This window comes from Crinia signifera, chromosome 19, assembly GCF_055691185.1.
Source record: "Crinia signifera chromosome 19, ASM5569118v1, whole genome shotgun sequence".
NCBI lineage: Eukaryota > Metazoa > Chordata > Amphibia > Anura > Myobatrachidae > Crinia > Crinia signifera.
This window is the reverse complement of record NC_139226.1, coordinates 140777922-140795949: the sequence shown is the minus strand read 5'-3', so window position 1 is coordinate 140795949 and position 18028 is coordinate 140777922. Positions and strand designations below refer to the sequence as shown.

General features: G+C 49.0%; 1 protein-coding gene across 1 annotated transcript in view; it reads right to left on the bottom strand.

The window, feature by feature from the left end:
- VSIG10L2 (V-set and immunoglobulin domain containing 10 like 2) overlaps positions 1 to 18028 on the bottom strand; it is a 53840-nt gene that overhangs the window by 35209 nt on the left and 603 nt on the right. Inside the window, exons 2-3 of the mRNA XM_083163540.1 lie at positions 7382 to 7657; positions 5784 to 6059 (exon numbers count right to left, since the gene is read on the bottom strand). Coding sequence (XP_083019666.1) covers positions 5784 to 6059; positions 7382 to 7592 — 487 coding nt within the window. The 5' untranslated portion in view covers positions 7593 to 7657. The remainder of the gene's footprint in view (positions 1 to 5783; positions 6060 to 7381; positions 7658 to 18028) is intronic.

The following is an 18028-nucleotide window of genomic DNA, read 5'->3' as shown; positions in this document are numbered from 1 at the left end:
ATGTATGATACACAGGTCACTGTGACATCACAGGATACACTGGTCACTGTGACATCACAGGATACACTGTCACTACAGCATTATGTATGATACACAGGTCACTGTGACATCACAGGATACACTGTCACTACAGCATTATGTATGATACACAGGTCACTGTGACATCACAGGATACACTGGTCACTGTAGCATTATGTATGATACACAGCTCACTGTGACATCACAGGATACACTGTCACTACAGCATTATGTATGATACACAGGTCACTGTGACATCACAGGATACACTGTCACTACAGCATTATGTATGATACACAGGTCACTGTGACATCACAGGATACACTGTCACTACAGCATTATGTATGATACACTGGTCACTGTGACATCACAGGATACACTGTCACTACAGCATTATGTATGATACACTGGTCACTGTGACATCACAGGATACACTGTCACTACAGCATTATGTATGATACACTGGTCACTGTGACATCACAGGATACACTGTCACTACAGCATTATGTATGATACACTGGTCACTGTGACATCACAGGATACACTGTCAATACAGCATTATGTATGATACACTGGTCACTGTGACATCACAGGATACACTGTCACTACAGCATTATGTATGATACACAGGTCACTGTGACATCACAGGATACACTGTCACTACAGCATTATGTATGATACACAGGTCACTGTGACATCACAGGATACACTGTCACTACAGCATTATGTATGATACCTAGGTCACTGTGATATCACAGGATACACTGTCACTACAGCATTATGTATGATACACAGGTCACTGTGACATCACAGGATACACTGTCACTACAGCATTATGTATGATACACAGGTCACTGTGACATCACAGGATACACTGTCACTACAGCATTATGTATGATACACTGGTCACTGTGACATCACAGGATACACTGTCACTACAGCATTATGTATGATACACTGGTCACTGTGACATCACAGGATACACTGTCACTGTGACATCACAGGATACACTGTCACTACAGCATTATGTATGATACACAGGTCACTGTGACATCACAGGATACACTGGTCACTGTGACATCACAGGATACACTGTCACTACAGCATTATGTATGATACACAGGTCACTGTGACATCACAGGATACACTGGTCACTGTGACATCACAGGATACACTGTCACTACAGCATTATGTATGATACACAGGTCACTGTGACATCACAGGATACACTGTCACTGTGACATCACAGGATACACTGTCACTACAGCATTATGTATGATACACAGGTCACTGTGACATCACAGGATACACTGTCGCTACAGCATTATGTATGATACACAGGTCACTGTGACATCACAGGATACACTGACACTACAGCATTATGTATGATACACAGGTCACTGTGACATCACAGGATACACTGTCACTACAGCATTATGTATGATACACAGGTCACTGTGACATCACAGGATACACTGTCACTGTGACATCACAGGATACACTGTCACTACAGCATTATGTATGATACACAGGTCACTGTGACATCACAGGATACACTGTCGCTACAGCATTATGTATGATACACAGGTCACTGTGACATCACAGGATACACTGACACTACAGCATTATGTATGATACACAGGTCACTGTGACATCACAGGATACACTGTCACTACAGCATTATGTATGATACACAGGTCACTGTCACATCCCAGGATACACTGTCACTGTGACATCACAGGATACACTGTCACTACAGCATTATGTATGATACACAGGTCACTGTGACATCACAGGATACACTGTCGCTACAGCATTATGTATGATACACAGGTCACTGTGACATCACAGGACACACTGTCACTACAGCATTATGTATGATACACAGGTCACTGTGACATCACAGGATACACTGTCACTACAGCATTATGTACAGTATGATACACAGGTCACTGTGACATCACAGGATACACTGTCACTACAGCATTATGTATGATACACAGGTCACTGTGACATCACAGGATACACTGTCACTACAGCATTATGTATGATACACAGGTCACTGTGACATCACAGGATACACTGTCACTACAGCATTATGTATGATACACAGGTCACTGTGACATCACAGGATACACTGTCACTACAGCATTATGTATGATACACAGGTCACTGTGACATCACCAGATACACTGTCACTACAGCATTATGTATGATACACAGGTCACTGTGACATCACAGGATACACTGTCACTACAGCATTATGTACAGTATGATACACAGGTCACTGTGACATCACAGGATACACTGTCACTACAGCATTATGTATGATACACAGGTCACTGTGACATCACAGGATACACTGTCACTACAGCATTATGTATGATACACAGATCACTGTGACATCACAGGATACACTGGTCACTGTGACATCACAGGATACACTGTCACTACAGCATTATGTATGATACACAGGTCACTGTGACATCACAGGATACACTGGTCACTGTGACATCACAGGATACACTGTCACTACAGCATTATGTATTATACACAGGTCACTGTGACATCACAGGATACACTGTCACTACAGCATTATGTATGATACACAGGTCACTGTGACATCACAGGATACACTGCCACTACAGCATTATGTATGATACCTAGGTCACTGTGACATCACAGGATACACTGTCACTACAGCATTATGTATGATACACAGGTCACTGTGACATCACAGGATACACTGTCACTACAGCATTATGTATGATACACAGGTCACTGTGACATCACAGGATACACTGTCACTACAGCATTATGTATGATACCTACTGTAGGACACTGTGACATCACAGGATACACTGTCAATACAGCATTATGTATGATACACTGGTCACTGTGACATCACAGGATACACTGTCAATACAGCATTATGTATGATACACAGGTCACTGTGACATCACAGGATACACTGTCACTACAGCATTATGTATGATACCTACTGTAGGACACTGTGACATCACAGGATACACTGTCACTACAGCATTATGTATGATACCTACTGTAGGACACTGTGACATCACAGGATACACTGTCAATACAGCATTATGTATGATACATATAATATCACGGTCACCTCACAATCTACAGGTCATTAGCTCAACCACTAAAGGGCGACACAAGAAATATGTCTACATGGATGGGTCGACACAAGCATTAAATCCCCAATGGCAGTAACCATCCCCTGAGGCTCCCATTATCCTTACCTCCCAACATGTGAGGTACGGGAAGAGGCCTTCGATGCGTGCACAGAATTTTGGGGGCGGGACCTAGCTGAAGGGGGCATAGCTTCCACTCACAATGCTCCTGCAGGCTATGCCCCAATTATTGCCATTGTGGGGGCATGACAAGCCCCTCTGTATCCAGGAATAGACGCTGTGCCCAAGCACAAAGCGTGTATTCACCGCAGAGCAGTGCCGGGCAGGGGGAGGGGAGGGGATTCCCAACTGCCTCCCCCTTTGCCCCCCCCCCAAAAAAAATCGGTCCTAAAAAAAACAGAATAGTCCTGCGAAACTCAGGAGAGTTGGAAGGTATCACACCCAGACATCAGTACAGTAACTATTGTCACAATCCTGACCCACTACTCTCACATTATACTCGTTTGTCTTGTGACTTACCCCTGCCACCTGTCCTGCAGGTCAGGATTTCCTGCTGTCTTGTGTGGGATGTTTGCTCAGCACACAAGCTGTAATGCTGTGAGTGTGAGGCTGTGTTACTAATTGCAGCTTCTCTTCCAGGCTGATTGCTCAGCTGTGAGATGTTCTGTGTGTAAGCAGCGTGTTCCTGATTGCAGCGTGTAGCTGATTGCAGCGTGTTCCTGATTGAAGCGTGAAGCTGATTGCAGCGTGTTGCTGATTGCAGCGAGTTGCTGATTGCAGCGTGTTGCTGAGTGCAGCATGTTCCTGATTGCAGCGTGTTGCTGATTGTTCAGCTGTGAGATGATCTGTGTGTAAGCAGCGTGTTCCTGATTGCAGCGTGTTCCTGATTGCAGCGTGTTGCTGATGATTGCAGCGTGTTGCTGATTGCAGCGTGTTGTATTGTAAGTATTGCTGCATCTGAACTGCAGAGATCATGAGCCAGGAATACAATAGACAACAATGTGAGCGATTTGCTGATAACGACAAATAGTTCAAATTGTCCTAATGTCATACCTCCCAACATTGAATTGGAGGGAAGAGGGACGCTTCACACCCCAGAGGTGCGCGCACAAAATTTATGGGTTGTGACCTCGTGACAAGAGGCGTGGTCGATTACCGGGAGGCCACGCACAGTTTTGGCCGCTGTGGGGGCATGGCTAGCGGCTCTGGGAGTGTCTATTCACCGGGGACAGGTCACAGGGGGGGACTCCCATACCCTCCAACATGAACCATTCCATAAGGTACAAAATGCTCTGCGTCTGGACTTCTTCCTGGGACACCGTTATCATCACTGAACTAGTTCAACACAGGTGACTGCAATTATCAATGAAGAAAGAAGTCCAGAACCAGAGCATTGTGTACTTATGGAATGGGTCATGTTGGAGGGTATGGAGTCCCAACTGCACCCAATGCCGCGGGACACTGTCGGTCCCGGGCGGGATGCGGGAACATCCCCAAAAAACTCCAAGTTGGAAGGTATGCTAATGTGCCCCTGATCCTCCTATCGACTTCCGCACCACAGACACCGCCAACAGGGGACCTGGGGTGGCAGCTCCCACACCATACCTCCCAACTGTCCCCCTTTTTGAAGAACCACGTTTTTTGGGACAGTCCCGCGTCTCGTCTGGGGCTGCAGTGCCCCACAGTGTGTGTGTGTGTGTGTGTGGGGGGGGGGAGTTGGGAGTCCGCCAGCCTGAAGGTAATAGACGCTGTGCACATGCGTCTATTCAGTGATGAGGGGAGGAAAATGGGCTTGGCGTGAGAACGCAGCATCCCGCGCCCCTTTTTATAGACCACGTCCCCTTTTTGGAGCATGTGGCAGGGCACCCCTCTTTCATACTAAAAGATGTTGGGAGGTATGCCACACCACCAACAGGGGACCTGGGGTGACGGGGCAGCTCAGATGGGTTACTGCAGCTGCCCTGATTCTCCTGTGGACTCTCAGCATAATAAAAGTAATACCCCGTTCTCACTGCCGCAAAAACCCGGGTAGTTGCCAGGGCGAGCCGTAACTTCCTGTGTCACATCTCTGTGTGAAAGGGTCTTTGTGAAATTCCCGGGTGTTATGCCCCGGGAATTACACACAGGTTTTTTGCAGGGTTTTTCCTGGGTAATACACGGGTGTATGGCCGTGTGAACAGGTTAGACCCGGGTTTTTCTCACAAAATGCAAAAAAAGCAAGTTCATTGCATTGCTCAAAGCTGCTTTTTAAACAGCCAATCAAAGATACTTTTTAAACATCCAATCAAAGCTGCTCCTAGATGCCACACACTTGATGGCAGGCATACCAGGGGAAGCAGTGTGAACGGGGCAGACACAGGAATTTCCCGGATCTAAGGTGCAGCATGAATGGGGTCTATAGAGCTGAGATGCTCTGTGCCCCGCCAAAAACGCGGGAACAAAAATCCGGGATTTTGCAGGGGCGGCAATGAGAACACAGAAAGGAATACTGTGCTCACTGGCTCCTGCTAATTACTACAACTTCTATCTCTGCTTTGTTAATCTCTCTCTATTACTGGCGGTCGGTATAGTAACCGGCGGAGGTGTAAGACCAGGCTGAGTACTTACAGTAGACTGTGAGGCTGATGGACATCTTGGTACCGGTGTTGCGGTATATATTCTTTGCCAGGCACGTGTACTCTCCCGTCTGAGTGCGCGAGATCTTGGGAATGACGTACATCTGGCTGGAGATCATCTCCGAGTTGTTGTAGTACCAGGTGTAATAGGAGGGGGGGTTGGAAGAGGCCGAACAGTTCAGCGTGACTTCTTCCAGCTCATTGGCAGCGAAACCATTCTCACTGATGGCGTAGGGCTTGATGGTGATGACCGGAACATCGGGGCCATCTGCAGGAGGAAATAACGGGCCGTTTCATCGCAGCTGCATACTGACCTTCTCAACAAATATTCACATTCAATTATGTGTGAGGAGAGAAAACCCCTTAGGGCACCTTTCATGCAATTCCGATGCATTGTTGCGACAGATCGATCGCATGAAAAGTGTTATACAGTATTGCAGGTCCCTTTCCTGCATGTTCCTCTGCGCCTTGCATGACAGATCCGATGGGCTGCTCGCCCCTGCGGGGATCGTATATGATACATCGCATGCAAAAGGAGCACACAGGATGTATCGTATGTGATCCAGCCTCCCGGGAGCCGCCGGGTACCGCATGCCATACATCCCACTAGTGCAGGGGCCCTCAAACTACTGCGCTCTGGGACCCCATCCGACAAAAGTAATAATTACAGGGCCCCACTTTGGGGTCAGGACCCACAGTTTGAGAACCTCTGCACTAGTGGATGGGGGCCTTTAGTGATCCTAGGGGGGAATTTCCTAAGATGGGAGTTCTATTTCACATGGGATGTTGCTATAGGCAACCAATTACATTATAGATCTATTATCTACTAGAAGGTGCTAAATAAATAAGCAGTAGATTATGATTGGTTGCTCATAGCATCACCCACCTGAAATGGAACCTCCCATCTTAGTACATTTCCAGGAGACTTCGTATTCTTTCATCATAACCAGTACAATTGGGATATATGTCCTATATGCCCAATGTCAGAGCCTTAACCAAGGAGGAGCCACCAGCTCCCACTGCAGCTGCAGGACAGTCATAGGGAGGCGGAGCCACTGGCTTCCACAGCTGCAGGACAATCATATGGAGGAGGAGCCACCAGCTCCCACTGCAGCTGCAGGACAGTCATAGGGAGGAGGAGCCATAATGGCTTCCACTGCAGCTGCAGGACAGTCCATAGGGAGGAGGAGCCAACAGCACTCACTGCAGCAACAGCATAGTCCATAGGGGGAGGAGCCACCGTATCATTGCAGCAACAGGACAGTGGGAGCTGGGAGGCAGAGCAGGCCAGTCCATAGGGATGCGGAGCCACCAGCTCCCACCTCAGCTGCAGGACAGGCCTCAGCAGACTCTGGAACATGGTAAGCATTAAGCAGGGATGAAGTTGGGAAGGGGACGGAGAGGGAGGTCAATTAGAGATAACCCAGATCACTTCATGGATATAAATAATAACACAATAGGCAATATTCTATCTACAGTAGCTGCACATGTTAGACAAACCTAAGCAATGCACAACAGAGCACCTGCAGGTTCCCCCCTATGGTAATCACAAAGCACAGTCATAGGAAGGTAAGGACAAGGATCACTTACAGATAACATCAAGCTCCAGCCATCCACTTGTCTCTCTATTAACCACATTTCCAACCGTGCAGAAGTAAAAGGCGGTGTGGAACCTGGTGACTGGCATCAGGACAAGAACCTGGTCTGCTCCCTCTTGAATTGTAAAAGTCCCCTCCGTTCTGCTGTACCTCTGCCAGACATAGGTTATTGGTGCTGTCCCAAACTCCACAGTGCACGTCATCTGGACAGACGCTCCTTCCACCGGCTTCTGCTCATCTATCCGCAGACTGGGCTTTACAACAGGCACTGTGAGGCAAACACATAGATGCACTCAATTATTCTCCGTACAAGACCTCCCTAGGCTCTGACCTTCCTTCATCGTGATCCCTGTGGGCCTGATTCACAGCCACACCTATCTAGCCACTCCAACGTTATACTGTCACTTGTAAAAGTAACCATCATCACTATCAGTGCATATCTGTCAATACATCACTGGCGCAAGAGATGTACAATCAGCCAGATCTCTGCATACAGATGTGTCCTCATACAACTATATGCATTTATGTAAAAACAAATAGTACCCCCCCCCCCCCCCTCCAGTGGATTTCCACTTCTGGCATGTGAGCCACACTCTGGAGGAGGTCTGTCACCGTCGCCCAGATATCGTTTCGTGGCCCCCAGGAACCTCCATACCCAGATATGTCAAGGACACACAGGAGATACATATGTGAGACCCCACCAACTTTCATTCCACACCAACAAGGTACAGTACTTTCTGCCCCTGATGCCATGGTTACTTATGGAGATATGATAACTGCTACCTGGGATAACTGCTATCCAGCTCAGACTGCTGGTACAACCGGCCAGGTCACTATAACTTTTTTTTCTCAATTACAGAAATCAAAACAAACAGCCTCAGTACCAAATTTGGAACAAGTTTGATGACCTGGAAAATCGATATCCGGGGGAACAATCTCCATATGCCGGGTCTACCAGAAACCATTGACAGCATTGCTGGACTGTATTAACAATATGTTGCAAACCCTTTTGCATATACAAGATGTGTGTGGACATATGACAATCAACAGAGGTCATCGGTGTGGCCCTCGGTGTACATAGGAGTGCATAGGAGGGTGTACATGGAAGGGTGCCAGACCGAGGGTTGTTCTGTTCCGATGTCTAAATGACCTACATACTGTATAGAAGCCAGTTGGATTGTTTAAACGCTGTGGTTTGTTTTGGGAAATAAGATTTTTCTTATTTCAATACTACTCGGATGAGCTGACAAAAGCTAGAATAGAGTTCCCTGATCTAACAAGGGAAGAGGTTTTATGTGCTAGACACCGCTCATCAGCGACTGTACAATGTCTACTCCTATGTGGATTTCACCGCAGAGGACCATGCCAAGGAGAATTTGGCTGCAGAAATGGCGACAGGTGCATGAAGAGGACTGATTCCTGGTCACCTATTCTCAATCCCCCATTTCACTTATTTATGGCTGCCATTTAACATATGTGGAATACCTATACTACCTATTATACTTATAATTGTTCTTGAGTATGGTGTGCGTGGAGAGAATCACTATGTTTATTGAGTTGTTCCATCGCTTGTTCCTTAGATCAACAGACGTCAGTGTTTACCAGCTGTTTGAATATTGTGTCATTTGTTTCCCCTAGTGAGGCATTACCGGATTGGTTCTGTGGCAATGTACTAACTGCTGTACTGCCTAAAGACCGCCATCCACATTGCTGTGAGGATCGCATGAAAGGTGAAGCATTGAGACGTGTTCCTCTGTGCATTGCAATTGCAGATCAGACGGGCTGCCATAAATATTTATTGCAGCCTGTAGGACCACATAGGATGTATTGTATGCGATGGAGCAGCCTGTTGTATTGCATGCAAGGTACCGATTGAGATACCTAGCCCTAGCGGATGGCGGCCTTAACAGTGTTGTATTTTTATATCCTGTTTGCGTATTTTCCTATACTACTTACTCACTTACTGTTACCTATTGGTGTAGGTTATATGCGGGTCCATGGTGACCTTTTCCAATACAACAAATAGAAATTAGACATAGCGTTTCAACAAGAGACACATTCATCCTCTCATGAGACCCCGCAACTTCACTTGTTGAATAGGAAGGATCTCACCTCTGCCCCCTTCCTCTTCAGGAAAAGAAGTGTGATTAATTTAGTAAAATGTCATATCTCAATACATTTCATCAGGACTGTAATAGATTTAGAAGGTGGACACCTACGTGTGAGGAGAAACCTGCACATCAACATGTTCTTTTCTGTAATGTTTAAGCACCTAACTTTCCAAGTCCTTTTTTCTACAACCCTTCACCAATTTACCTCTTACTGTTATAAATAATTGCCAGATTGGGGTAAACCTCCAACATGTGATATCCCTGTTGTTCTTAAGAAATTACAATGGTTGGATTCTTGGAGAGCACAAAACCCAGAAGAGAAATCATTTTCTTGATTGCCTACTCACAAGTACGTAATGCTGAGTTCTGCGCTCATCCCAACCTTAACTAAAATATAGATTCTCTCTCTACTGGTATCTTTCCTTTACTGTTCAAACATGCAGTGATTACTCCCAATTCAGCAGTGATTACTCCCAATTCTGCAGTGATTACCCCCAATTCTGCAGTGATTACTCCCAATTCTGCAGTGATTACTCCCAATTCTGCAGTGATTACTCCCAATTCTGCAGTGATTACCCCCAATTCTGCAGTGATTACTCCCAATTCTGCAGTGATTACCCCCAATTCTGCAGTGATTACCCCCAATTCTGCAGTGATTACCCCCAATTCTGCAGTGATTACTCTCTTTCTGACCCAAACTTTCTCTCTATCTTCCATCCCATCTCTCAGCTCCCATACCCCTCCAAGCTACTGGAGAGACGTGCCTTGCCTCAGTGACGCAAGTTTGTCACAGTTGCCCGGAGGCAAGATATATATTGGTGCCCCCCCCTCCCCAACCTTATATAATATAATAGTGTATGTGTCTGTTCTGAAATATATGTGTTTTATACACACGCACATATATATTGAGAGAGAGAGAGAAAGAACACATATATTTCAGAAATCAGTTACAGAATGGGTATCAATGGCTTTTAATTAACTGATTTATTAGTTTTTGAAACTAGCAGGGGAGGAGAGGTGCCCCCTTGGGAGCAGGAGCCCGGCAGCAGATGACTCCATTGCCTCCCAAAGTTCTGCCCCTGCCTTGCCTCACACACTTTATTGGACCTACATCAGTCAGGTTTTCCTTCCCAACACTCCACAGAGACAGCTCTGACTAATGATGTGAATGATCTGGTCACTGCTAAATCTAAAGGCCATTTCTCACTTCTTATTCTTCTAGATCTCTCAGCTGCCTTTGACACTGTTGACCACTCTCTTCTCATACAAACACTACAATCCCTAGGTCTTCAGAACACAGTCCTTTCTTGGTTCTCATCCTACCTATCTAACTGCTCCTTCAGTGTTTGCTTCTCTGATTCTACCTCCTCCTCACTACCGCTGTCCGTTGGAGTTCCTCAGGGCTCAGGGCCTTGGCTTTTCTCAGTCTATACCACATCTCTTGGCAAACTCATCAGCTCTTTGGGATTTCAGTATCATCTGTCGGCGGATGAGACTGTTAATAAATAAGTAAATACAACAGATCTGTTGACAGGTTTATTTATTATAGTTTAGGCTGACATTGTTGAGACATAGTTTGCTCCGAGCCTTGTGCTGTTCTTCCTGTGAAGTATTCCTCCCTTCTGTCCTGGTTCATGACGATGGACTGTACTGTAAGCTGATGGATATAGCTGTATCTGGATGTTAACGTACTATTGTTTTGTCATTTCCCCTGAAAAACCAATAAATATATTTTACAAAAACAAGAGACCGCCGACGCTGGCAGTAGAGCTGAACGTGACCTGACGGCTCAATCATAAAAAGTCGCACAAAGATGTACAAATTAATCAGTGTGGTCTCTGGTTGTATCATAGTTCATCGCATTGCGACTCAGATGCATTTTTGGTAAAACAAAAAAAAATACCCAACGATGAGTCTCATGGGAGCAAGTGCGTAGAGTGGCTGCTTGGAGCGATTGCTGCAATGATGTATGAGGACACATCTGTACACTCTGATTAGCCATCAATTTAACCTACAGCCCATAATACACTTTTCCTATGTATGGTACCTCAGGCATAACCACACACCTACAAATAACTGACTCTTCTCCTGATATACTCTGTGCTGCTGGGGGACACTGCTCCTCCCACTATATAACTCTCAGTCTGTGGCTTCCTGCTGCCTCCATTCCCCTCCTCACATCATGTCACACATCTCCTGATATACTCTGTGCTGCTCGGGACCCTGCTCATCCCACTATATAACTCTCAATCTGTGGCTTCCTGCTGCCCCCATTCCCCTCCTCACATCATCTCACTGCCCCTGTCACATGCAGTCCTGTCCTCACTGATACATCACCCATCTCCTGATATACTCTGTGCTGCTGGGGACCCTGCTCCTCCCACTATATAACTCTCAGTCTGTGGCTTCCTGCTGCCTCCATTCCCCTCCTCCTCACATCATGTCACTGCCCCTGTCACATGCAGCCCTGTCCTCACTGGCACATCACTTATCTCCTGATAAACTCTGTGCTGCTGCGGACCCTGCTCCTCCCACTATATAACTCTCAGTCTGTGGCTTCCTGCTGCCCCCATTCCCCTCCTCACATCATGTCACTGCCCCTGTCATATGCAGTCCTGTCCTCACTGACACATCACTCATCTCCTGATATACTCTGTGCTGCTGGGGACCCTGCTCCTCCCACTATATAACTCTCAGTCTGTGGCTTCCTGCTGCCCCCATTCCCCTCCTCACATCATGTCACTGCCCCTGTCACATGCAGCCCTGTCCTCACTGATACATCACCCATCTCCTGATATACTCTGTGCTGCTGGGGACCATGCTCCTCCCACTATATAACTCTCAGTCTGTGGCTTCCTGCTGCCCCCATTCCCCTCCTCACATCATGTCACTGCCCCTGTCACATGCAGTCCTGTCCTCACTGACACATCACTCACCTCCTGATATATTCTGTGCTGCTGGGGACCCTGCTCCTCCCCCTATATAACCCTCAGTCTGTGGCTTCCTGCTGCCTCCATTCCCCTCCTCACATCATGTCACTGCCCCTGTCATATGCAGCCCTGTCCTCACTGACACATCACTCATCTCCTGATATACTCTGTGCTGCTGGGGACCCTGCTCCTCCCACTATATAACTCTCAGTCTGTGGCTTCCTGCTGCCTCCATTCCCCTCCTCACATCATGTCACTGCCCCTGTCACATGCAGCCCTGTCCTCACTGACACATCACTCATCTCCTGATATACTCTGTGCTGCTGGGGACCCTGCTCCTCCCACTATATAACTCTCAGTCTGTGGCTTCCTGCTGCCTCCATCCCCCTCCTCACATCATGTCACTGCTCCTGTCACATGCAGCCCTGTCCTCACTGGCACATCACTCATCTCCTGATAAACTCTGTGCTGCTGCGGACCCTGCTCCTCCCACTATATAACTCTCAGTCTGTGGCTTCCTGCTGCCTCCATTCCCCTCCTCACATCATGTCACTGCCCCTGTCACATGCAGCCCTGTCCTCACTGACACATCACTCATCTCCTGATATACTCTGTGCTGCTGGGGACCCTGCTCCTCCCACTATATAACTCTCAGTCTGTGGCTTCCTGCTGCCCCCATTCCCCTCCTCACATCATGTCAATGCCCCTGTCACATGCAGTCCTGTCCTCACTGACACATCACTCCTCTCCTGATATACTCTGTGCTGCTGGGGACCCTGCTCCTCCCACTGTATAACTCTCAGTCTGTGGCTTCCTGCTGCCTCCATTCCCCTCCTCACATCATGTCACTGCCCCTGTCACATGCAGCTCTGTCCTCACTGACACATCACTCCTCTCCTGATATACTCTGTGCTGCTGGGGACCCTGCTCCTCCCACTATATAACTCTCAGTCTGTGGCTTCCTGCTGCCTCCATTCCCCTCCTCACATCATGTCACTGCCTCTGTCACATGCAGTCCTGTCCTTACTGACACATCACTCATCTCCTGATATACTCTGTGCTGCTGAGGACCCTGCTCCTCCCACTATATAACTCTCAGTCTGTGGCTTCCTGCTGCCTCCATTCCCCTCCTCACATAATGCCAATGCCCCTGTCACATCCAGCTCTGTCCTCACTGACACATCCCTCATCTCCTGATATACTCTGTGCTGCTGAGGACCCTGCTCCTCCCACTATATAACTCTCAGTCTGTGGCTTCCTGCTGCCCCCATTCCCCTCCTCACATCATGCCAATGCCCCTGTCACATGCAGCTCTGTCCTCACTGACACATCCCTCATCTCCTGATATACTCTGTGCTGCTGCGGACCCTGCTCCTCCCACTATATAACTCTCTGTCTGTGGCTTCCTGCTGCCCCCATTCCCCTCCTCACATCATGTCACTGCCCCTGTCACATGCAGCCCTGTCCTCACTGATACATCACCCATCTCCTGATATACTCTGTGCTGCTGGGGACCCTGCTCCTCCCACTATATAACTCTCAGTCTGTGGCTTCCTGCTGCCTCCATTCCCCTCCTCCTCACATCATGTCACTGCCCCTGTCACATGCAGCCCTGTCCTCACTGGCACATCACTTATCTCCTGATAAACTCTGTGCTGCTGCGGACCCTGCTCCTCCCACTATATAACTCTCAGTCTGTGGCTTCCTGCTGCCCCCATTCCCCTCCTCACATCATGTCACTGCCCCTGTCATATGCAGTCCTGTCCTCACTGACACATCACTCATCTCCTGATATACTCTGTGCTGCTGGGGACCCTGCTCCTCCCACTATATAACTCTCAGTCTGTGGCTTCCTGCTGCCCCCATTCCCCTCCTCACATCATGTCACTGCCCCTGTCACATGCAGCCCTGTCCTCACTGATACATCACCCATCTCCTGATATACTCTGTGCTGCTGGGGACCCTGCTCCTCCCACTATATAACTCTCAGTCTGTGGCTTCCTGCTGCCCCCATTCCCCTCCTCACATCATGTCACTGCCCCTGTCACATGCAGTCCTGTCCTCACTGACACATCACTCAGCTCCTGATATATTCTGTGCTGCTGGGGACCCTGCTCCTCCCCCTATATAACCCTCAGTCTGTGGCTTCCTGCTGCCTCCATTCCCCTCCTCACATCATGTCACTGCTCCTGTCACATGCAGCCCTGTCCTCACTGGCACATCACTCATCTCCTGATAAACTCTGTGCTGCTGTGGACCCTGCTCCTCCCACTATATAACTCTCAGTCTGTGGCTTCCTGCTGCCTCCATTCCCCTCCTCACATCATGTCACTGCCCCTGTCATATGCAGCCCTGTCCTCACTGACACATCACTCATCTCCTGATATACTCTGTGCTGCTGGGGACCCTGCTCCTCCCACTATATAACTCTCAGTCTGTGGCTTCCTGCTGCCTCCATTCCCCTCCTCACATCATGTCACTGCCCCTGTCACATGCAGCCCTGTCCTCACTGACACATCACTCACCTCCTGATATATTCTGTGCTGCTGGGGACCCTGCTCCTCCCCCTATATAACCCTCAGTCTGTGGCTTCCTGCTGCCTCCATTCCCCTCCTCACATCATGTCACTGCTCCTGTCACATGCAGCCCTGTCCTCACTGGCACATCACTCATCTCCTGATAAACTCTGTGCTGCTGCGGACCCTGCTCCTCCCACTATATAACTCTCAGTCTGTGGCTTCCTGCTGCCTCCATTCCCCTCCTCACATCATGTCACTGCCCCTGTCACATGCAGCCCTGTCCTCACTGACACATCACTCATCTCCTTATATACTCTGTGCTGCTGGGGACCCTGCTCCTCCCACTATATAACTCTCAGTCTGTGGCTTCCTGCTGCCCCCATTCCCCTCCTCACATCATGTCAATGCCCCTGTCACATGCAGTCCTGTCCTCACTGACACATCACTCCTCTCCTGATATACTCTGTGCTGCTGGGGACCCTGCTCCTCCCACTGTATAACTCTCAGTCTGTGGCTTCCTGCTGCCTCCATTCCCCTCCTCACATCATGCCAATGCCCCTGTCACATGCAGCTCTGTCCTCACTGACACATCCCTCATCTCCTGATATACTCTGTGCTGCTGCGGACCCTGCTCCTCCCACTATATAACTCTCAGTCTGTGGCTTCCTGCTGCCCCCATTCCCCTCCTCACATCATGTCACTGCCCCTGTCACATGCAGTCCTGTCCTTACTGACACATCACTCATCTCCTGATATACTCTGTGCTGCTGAGGACCCTGCTCCTCCCACTATATAACTCTCAGTCTGTGGCTTCCTGCTGCCTCCATTCCCCTCCTCACATAATGCCAATGCCCCTGTCACATCCAGCTCTGTCCTCACTGACACATCCCTCATCTCCTGATATACTCTGTGCTGCTGAGGACCCTGCTCCTCCCACTATATAACTCTCAGTCTGTGGCTTCCTGCTGCCCCCATTCCCCTCCTCACATCATGCCAATGCCCCTGTCACATGCAGCTCTGTCCTCACTGACACATCCCTCATCTCCTGATATACTCTGTGCTGCTGCGGACCCTGCTCCTCCCACTATATAACTCTCTGTCTGTGGCTTCCTGCTGCCCCCATTCCCCTCCTCACATCATGTCACTGCCCCTGTCACATGCAGTCCTGTCCTTACTGACACATCCCTCATCTCCTGATATACTCTGTGCTGCTGAGGACCCTGCTCCTCCCACTATATAACTCTCAGTCTGTGGCTTCCTGCTGCCTCCATTCCCCTCCTCACATAATGCCAATGCCCCTGTCACATCCAGCTCTGTCCTCACTGACACATCCCTCATCTCCTGATATACTCTGTGCTGCTGGGGACCCTGCTCCTCCCACTATATAACTCTCAGTCTGTGACTTCCTGCTGCCCCCATCCCTCTCCTCACATCATGTCACTGCCCCTGTCACATGCAGCCCTGTCCTCACTAACACATCACTCGTCTCCTGATATACTCTGTGCTGCTGGGGACCCTGCTCCTCCCGCTATATAACCCTCAGTCTGTGGCTTCCTGCTGCCCCCATTCCCCTCCTCACATCATGTCACTGCCCCTGTCACATGCAGTCCTGTCCTCACTGACACATCACTCGTCTCCTGATATACTCTGTGCTGCGGGGGACCCTGCTCCCCCAATATATAACTCTCAGTCTGTGGCTTCCTGCTGCCTCCATTCCCCTCCTCACATCATGTCACTGCCCCTGTCACATGCAGCCCTGTCCTCACTGACACATCCCTCATCTCCTGATATACTCTGTGCTGCTGCGGACCCTGCTCCTCCCACTATATAACTCTCAGTCTGTGGCTTCCTGCTGCCCCCATTCCCCTCCTCACATCATGTCACTGCCCCTGTCACATGCAGTCCTGTCCTTACTGACACATCACTCATCTCCTGATATACTCTGTGCTGCTGAGGACCCTGCTCCTCCCACTATATAACTCTCAGTCTGTGGCTTCCTGCTGCCTCCATTCCCCTCCTCACATCATGCCAATGCCCCTGTCACATGCAGCTCTGTCCTCACTGACACATCCCTCATCTCCTGATATACTCTGTGCTGCTGCGGACCCTGCTCCTCCCACTATATAACTCTCAGTCTGTGGCTTCCTGCTGCCCCCATTCCCCTCCTCACATCATGTCACTGCCCCTGTCACATGCAGTCCTGTCCTTACTGACACATCACTCATCTCCTGATATACTCTGTGTTGCTGAGGACCCTGCTCCTCCCACTATATAACTCTCAGTCTGTGGCTTCCTGCTGCCTCCATTCCCCTCCTCACATAATGCCAATGCCCCTGTCACATCCAGCTCTGTCCTCACTGACACATCCCTCATCTCCTGATATACTCTGTGCTGCTGGGGACCCTGCTCCTCCCACTATATAACTCTCAGTCTGTGACTTCCTGCTGCCCCCATCCCTCTCCTCACATCATGTCACTGCCCCTGTCACATGCAGCCCTGTCCTCACTAACACATCACTCGTCTCCTGATATACTCTGTGCTGCTGGGGACCCTGCTCCTCCCGCTATATAACTCTCAGTCTGTGGCTTCCTGCTGCCTCCATTCCCCTCCTCACATCATGTCACTGTCACATGCAGTCCTGTCCTCACTGACACATCACTCGTCTCCAGATATACTCTGTGCTGCTGGGGACCCTGCTCCTCCCACTATATAACTCTCAGTCTGTGGCTTCCTGCTGCCTCCATTCCCCTCCTCACATAATGCCAATGCCCCTGTCACATCCAGCTCTGTCCTCACTGACACATCCCTCATCTCCTGATATACTCTGTGCTGCTGGGGACCCTGCTCCTCCCACTATATAACTCTCAGTCTGTGGCTTTCTGCTGCCCCCATTCCCCTCCTCACATCATGTCACTGCCCCTGTCACATGCAGCCCTGTCCTCACTGACATCTCACTCATCTCCTGAAATACTCTGTGCTGCTGGGGACCCTGCTCCTCCCACTATATAACTCTCAGTCTGTGGCTTCCTGCTGCCTCCATTCCCCTCCTCACATCATGTCACTGCCCCTGTCAAATGCA